Source organism: Cebus imitator, unplaced genomic scaffold (assembly GCF_001604975.1).
Source record: "Cebus imitator isolate Cc_AM_T3 unplaced genomic scaffold, Cebus_imitator-1.0 Scaffold247, whole genome shotgun sequence".
Taxonomy (NCBI): Eukaryota; Metazoa; Chordata; class Mammalia; order Primates; family Cebidae; genus Cebus; species Cebus imitator.
Window position 1 is genome coordinate 993616 of NW_016107562.1, and position 6878 is coordinate 1000493.

At 37.8% G+C, this 6878-nt stretch overlaps 1 protein-coding gene across 1 annotated transcript in view; it reads right to left on the reverse strand.

Annotated features, from left to right (window-relative positions):
- The window catches only part of CDC73 (cell division cycle 73), a 125964-nt gene that overhangs the window by 105573 nt on the left and 13513 nt on the right, over nt 1–6878 (reverse strand). The window contains exons 6-7 of the mRNA XM_017498620.2: nt 3656–3744; nt 86–302 (exon numbers count right to left, since the gene is read on the reverse strand). Coding sequence (XP_017354109.1) covers nt 86–302; nt 3656–3744 — 306 coding nt within the window. The remainder of the gene's footprint in view (nt 1–85; nt 303–3655; nt 3745–6878) is intronic.

Sequence of the window (6878 nt, forward strand, 5' to 3'; positions counted from 1 at the left end):
CACACACACACACTCTCTCTCTCTCACACACACACACTCTCTCTCTCTCTCTCACTTCAGTGAATGAACAAAACATTTTAATTACCTTTCCTGTGCTTTGTAAGATAGTTGTTCGTGTCCTCCATACTCTCTCTCTGCTGACAATATCTCGGGTCACATCTACCTCAGCATCCACAAAACTCCTCTGTTTAAGGGCAGTTATGTCATCATCTAGATCAGTCTTGATAGTAGATCTTTTCTTAGCCATAATTTTGGCTTTGATTGCAGCAATTTTTTCCACTGACATAGCTTCAGACAAAGACCTAAAAAAAATTTCTTTTTTACATTTTCACAGCAAGGATTCCTGGAGTGTATCATAAATATAGGTTGTTACATTTATAAATTTCTGGTAAAAACACTTTAATGGCAAATCATTAAGGTTTCCTTATCTGTAAGACTGACTTGATATTCTGCAATTACATAAAATTTTAGAAAGAATTCATGTCAAGATATCATTCTAAGAGCAAATTAGTAATGTCTTAGAAGTATCAATGCAACAAAATTCTTCACATTTTTTCACCTCTTCCCTGCAAAAAAGCAGGACTTATTAATATAGGTGTGTTTCTTTATATTTTCTGTATCTATGGAAATAACACACACACAGAGAAGGCACCTTGCAAGGGGGTAGAAAATTCATCCTACAGAAAGTTCAAAGCCCAGGTTTTCCTTGAAATTTATTTCAAGGTTTCAAACTTGTATGTCACAGTGCAGAACATTATTTTAAGTGACAGGCTTTTATACGCCACAAAAACATACTCCTTTTAATCTCTGGAAGATAAAACCATGTTTTATACCGTTTTCTTTTTCTTCCCTTTCCTTTTCAAATAGCCAAAATAGTAAAAAGAGACTATGTTTGCAGAACTATAAAAAAAAGACTTAATACTGAAAAGTATAGATGTCATAAAATGATAATCTTAAGCAAAATGTCTTTTTTAGCATGTAAAATGAGAAAAAGAATGAAAAAGTGTTTGGGTACCTTAATAACAGTAGACAAAAATACTACTTTAGTCACAAGATGAAAATCTTGAAATATGTTACACAAAATCTGGAAAAAGGACGAAAATTCCTGCAGGTTTAAATACAGTAATATTACATATTATTCTAACTTTATTTAGATTAGGTATGAAGGAACTTTATAGTAGCGCTCAGTATGCATCCGGCATTTGATGTATTTTGTGTAGTACTGTGCAAATTTCCCTTAAAATCTAAAGCACAGCAGGATACCTTAAGCCAAATTCAAATACACTATTCCTCTGTTTGGCTTTCCACAGTTTCAGTTACCCAGTATCAACCACAGTCCAAAATATTAATCAGAAAATTCCAGAAATAAATAATTCATAAGTTTTAAACTATGTGCCATGCCGAGTAGCCTGCTGAAGTCTTGTACTCTCCTACCTGGGATACCTGCCTGGGATATCTGGACAAGAATGACCCCTTTGTCCAGTGTATCCACACTGTACACACCACCTGCCCGTCAGTCGCTTAGTAGCCGTCTTGGTTTTCAAATCAACTATGGCAGCATCAAAGTACTTATGTTCAAGTAGTCCTTGTTTTACCTAATAACGGCCCCAAAACACAAGAGTAGTGATGCTAGCAATTCGCATACACCTCTGCTTCCCTTAAATGAAAAGGTGACCCTGCTACTTCTTGGCTAGAGTTCAGGACTACCCGAGGTTTCAGGTATCCACTGGAGGTCTTAGAACGTATCCCCAGAGGGTGGCTGGGAGACTACTGTGCTTCTCCAAACTATAATCAAGCCTGTAATCGACTTTGAATCATGTAAGTTTTTCTTACAGACAATATGAAGTATCAGAGGCTAGATTAACCCTCCAGCTTTTAAATAACCAGTCAAAATACATAAAGTAATGGTTTACTAGACACTCGATATGAAGCAATGAAGGATAGTAATTCCCTAACAAATGAGAAATAAAGTAAGCCTTATGACTGCCTCAGTTTATTGCCTTCTAAGTTTCCAAAGCGTGGCCTTCTGTTCTAAGAGCAGAACCCATGCAGAACTGAGCGGATTCTCTGATACAAGGAAATTGAGCTCGGATTACAAGACCAAGCTGGTTAGAATCCATAGGCCAGAATACCTGAGGAGAGAACTGCACAGGAGATCCCACTCACGTACCCCAGCAGAATACTCACTAGTGCATAAATATGAAGAAACTAAGGTTGAATAAAGAACCACCCAAGTGGATTAAACAGAATAATGCCCAGTGATCACACAGGGTGAAGAATAGTGCCTGTTCCACTAGCCAGAATGAAACCTCATATTCATGAGGTATTAGGTAGAGTACTCAGAATGGTCTTGCCTCAGTGGGTGGGGAATAATTATCCTAGCCGACTAATGTTCAGATAAATTAAAACCAAGACACCCCCCCTCCAAAAAAAACCAAACTGTTTCCAAGTGATTTAACTGTGTCCCAAAACAAAGCTAAAGATGATGTGGGGAAATACAACAATATCTAGCACTCAACAACGCAAAAAGTATACAAAATGTTTGATGTGTGATCAAAGGTCACTTGATATGTAATAAAACATGAAAATATGACCCAGAATAAGAGAAATACCAATCTCAAGTCATGAAAATAATTACTAGAACTATATTCTGTATTTCAACAAGTTAAATGAAAAGATGAAGTAGTTTTTTGTTTTGTTTTGTTTTGTTTTTTAAAAGAGCAAAACACAGAAAAATTAGCTGGACATGGTGGCATGTGCCTGTAATCCCACCTACTTGGGAGGCTGAGGCAGGAGAATCACTTGAACACAGGAGGTGGAGACTGCAGTGAGCTAAGATGGCACCATTGCACTCCAGCCTGGGCAACAAGAGTGAAACTCCATCTCAAAAAAAAAAAAACTTCTTGAGATGAAAACCACAATATTGGAGATGAAACATCCATGGGATTACAGGAAAAAAAAAAGTAAAATTGAATACACAACAGAAACTATCAAAAAAAATTCAAAAAAGAATATAACAGGTAATGAACCCAAAAAATTTTTTAAAAATTAAGTGAACTGTCAAAGTGTTAGTCAAGTTCAATACAACAGAAACTATCTGAAAATAATTCATAAAAGAAAATAAACAGACAGAAAAGAATCCAAAAAAAGAACATAAGTAAGCTGTCAAACAACTTAGAGTTTGAGTAGCTGAAATCCAGAAAAATTAAAACATTTTTAAAGAGTGAAGAAACTACGCCCAACCATTTATGTATTGTCTATAGCTGCTTTCTCTTTACCACAAAAGTTCAGTAGTTGCAAGAGACCATATTACCTGCAAAGCTAAAAATATTTAATATGTGGCACTTTCTAGAAAAAGCCTGCTGACCTCTGCTATACATAATCAATAAGAGATTACATAAAATGAATTTCTCACCTTATAAAGCAATTTTTAAAAAGAAAGACCAATATGGTAATAGAATCAAGAAGACTTTTCAAAAAGCATGACAAACACAATGACTTCCAATCCCCACACATATTCTTATGAACTTAGAGCACAGAAGCATACAATGAATCCAAGAAGTAAATGTAAATGTGGAGAGCATTTTAATATTACTTTTCCATATACAGTCACGTATATCTAAACTATCTACCTCCTTCTAAAAAAAATTCTTACCTGATTTGTTCAGTCTGTACAATTCCTTCTTTGTGACCCTCCAAACGAGCAGCCAATCTCTCTTTATCAAGGCGCACACACTCTTCATCCTGGAAATAACTGCTGGTTAGTGTATTTTAAATTTTTAACTTTTAGGAAGAAAAAAAAACACTACACATGGCCGGGCGCAGCGGTTCACGCCTGAAATCCCAGCACTTTGGGAAGCCAAGACAGCGGATCAAGAGGTCAGGAGATCAAGACAATCCTGGCCAAAACAGTGAAATCCCATCTCTACTAAAATACAAAAAAAAAACCAAAATGAGCCAGGCGTGGTGGCGCATATAGTCCTAGCTACTCAAGAGGCTGAGGCAGGTGAATCACTTGAACCCGAGAGGCGGAGGGCGGTGAGCTGAGATCGCGCCACTGCCCTCCAGCCTGGTGACAGAGCAAGATTTCATCTCAAAAACACAACAACAAAAAAAACCCACTACATGTAATGTTTTCTTACCCAATTTCCTACCTATACAATTCTAGTTATCAGCGTCTTTAGGTCAACTTCAAGACTACTTTTAGCTACAGAAAGATAATAACAATAAATATATGTTAAATTTTAAAAGTGGAATCACCTAGAAGCTTAGGAAAAACCTGCTTAGCGGCCGGGCGCGGTGGCTCAAGCCTGTAATCCCAGCACTTTGGGAGGCCGAGGCGGGTGGATCACGAGGTCAAGAGATCAAGACCATCCTGGTCAACATGGTGAAACCCCGTCTCTACTACAACTACAAAACATTAGCTGGGCATGGTGGCGCGTGCCTGTAGTCCCAGCTACTCAGGAGGCTGAGGCAGGAGAATTGCCTGAACCCAGGAGGCGGAGGTTGCGGTGAGCCGAGATCGTGCCATTGCACTCCAGCCTGCGTAACAAGAGCGAAACTCCGTCTCAAAAAAAAAAAAAAAAAAAAAAAAAACCTGCTTAGCCACTTTTTTATGATTAAGTGTTCTTCCCCATCACAGCTGCTTTTCTTCAGAAAGACATCATGCGACAAATAAATTCCTATTTTTGAGAAAGTTAATAACCAAATGTTATGACAAGCCTTCACTTAGTCAAAAATTTCATTTTGGCATCTCCATCTTTTTTCATCTGTAGCTACAGGTCCTGACTCCATAGCACTAATCAGAATGTTCCAAGGAAAACCCTAAAAGCTTTCAGAGGATGCTCCCTAGAATGTTAGAAGCTTCCAACTAAATGCCTCATGCGCCACTTGAAGATCTCGACTGAAATTTAACCCTGGTAGGTCAGCTTTTATCTAATTTATGTATTATGACATCAGGTAAAATTTAGTCTGAAAAGCAGATGGTTAAAAACAAAACAAAATCTGGTAACCCTGATCTAGTTTAATGTCCACATTCAACAAATAACAAAACTGCAGACCAGAGTCAATGACTACGACTAATGGAATACAAAACTGTATAAAAAGCAGCAGCACTCCAGAGACCCAAAAAGATGCTGTGTTCCAATTTATGTCCCACTGCTAATCTATCACGTACAAATCTTAAAACGAATACATCAACTGAAATAAATGCAAAAATATTTTGGCAAATGCATCCAATTTTTTCCATTTACAATAAAGATATAGCCCAGATTACTCAAATTCTTCACAAAATTGCTGATTTTAAAAACAACTGTGGCCTAGATTTTTATCAAATCAGAAACTCTGCCCTTAGTTTCTCTTTCCTAGCATAGTTCCTAATAGGTTCTCAAAAATATACACTGAACTGAAAACCAATTATGAAATCCACAGCTTTTTACGTAACACATTTCAACCTTACAAATGATCTAGATAAATATGTATTATGCTATTTCCTGCTGATTTTTCAAGTATTAGAATCCTAGGAAATTAGGACTTCTGCCATGCTGAATTTTTTCAAATAATTAGACTGTGACGTTCAGGTTGCTTCAAATAAATGGTACCCCTTGGGCTGGCTGCACTGGCTCATCCAGTAAACCTAGCACTTTGGGAGGCCAAGGTGGGCAGACTGCTGGAGACCAGGAATTTGAGATCAAATAAATGTTATCCCTAAATACACACACTGTTTACCACAGGTCGCAATCTCCTGTCATGTAAGGTGAAACATTCAGTTTTACAGCAACAAAATTTATACCCAGTGGAATGGCTAGAAACCAGACTGCCAAGGTTCCAACTGGTTCTTCAAACCTCAGCAACTCACTCTGTCTGAGCCTATTCACTCATAGATGACATGCATAGTACTACCAGCTTCATGAGGACTGGAAGTACTATGCATATATTTCTGAGCAAACATGATTACATGAGTTAATACATATAAAGTACTTAGAATATCACATAGCATACGGTAGTAACAATGAATCAATTATCACTCTCTTGAAAATATCAAATCCATGTTTCAGAATATGCTTAATTAAAATTACATTTACATAGTATGTACTTTATGTTCACAGCTCAGAGCAGTAAAGCAAGCCCCCATAAAACCTTGTTTCAAGGGCAGAAAAACTATATTCCAAAGACCAATTCTGGCCCTCGATCTGTTTCCTACAGTTTTTTATAAAAACGTAGCCACATCTGGCTGGGCACAGTGGCTCATGCCTGTAATCCCAGTACTTTGGGAGGCCAAGGCAGGTAGATCACAAGGTCAGGAGTTCAAGAACAGCTTGGCCAACATGGTGAAATCCCATCTCTACTAAAACTAAAAAAAAAAAAAAAAATCAGCAGGGCGTGGTGGTGGGTGCTTGTAATCCCAGCTACTTGGGAGGCTGAGGCAGAGAACTGCTTGAACCCAGCAGGTAGAGGTTGCAGTGAACCAAGATGGAGCCATTGCACTCCAGCCTGGGCAAAAGGGAGAGACTCCGGCTCAAAAAAAAAAAAAAAAAAAAAAAAAAAAAAAACCAGAAACATAGCCACATCTGTTCATTTATGTATTGTCTATGAATGCTTTCACACTATATTATTAAAGTGAAATAGTTGCAACAAAAACTGTATGGCCCATAAAGCCTAAAATATTTATTATCTGGCCTTTCATAGAGAAAGTATTACGCAGCCTGGCTAACATGGAAAACCCCCACCAAAAAAATAATAATAATACTATACAGAGAGAGAGAGAGAGAGAGAGAGAGAGAATATTAGCCAGGCATGGTGGCAGGTACCCGCAGTTCCAACTGTTCAGGTCGCCTGAGCCTCAGCGGTCGAGACTGCAGTGAGCTATGATCATACCA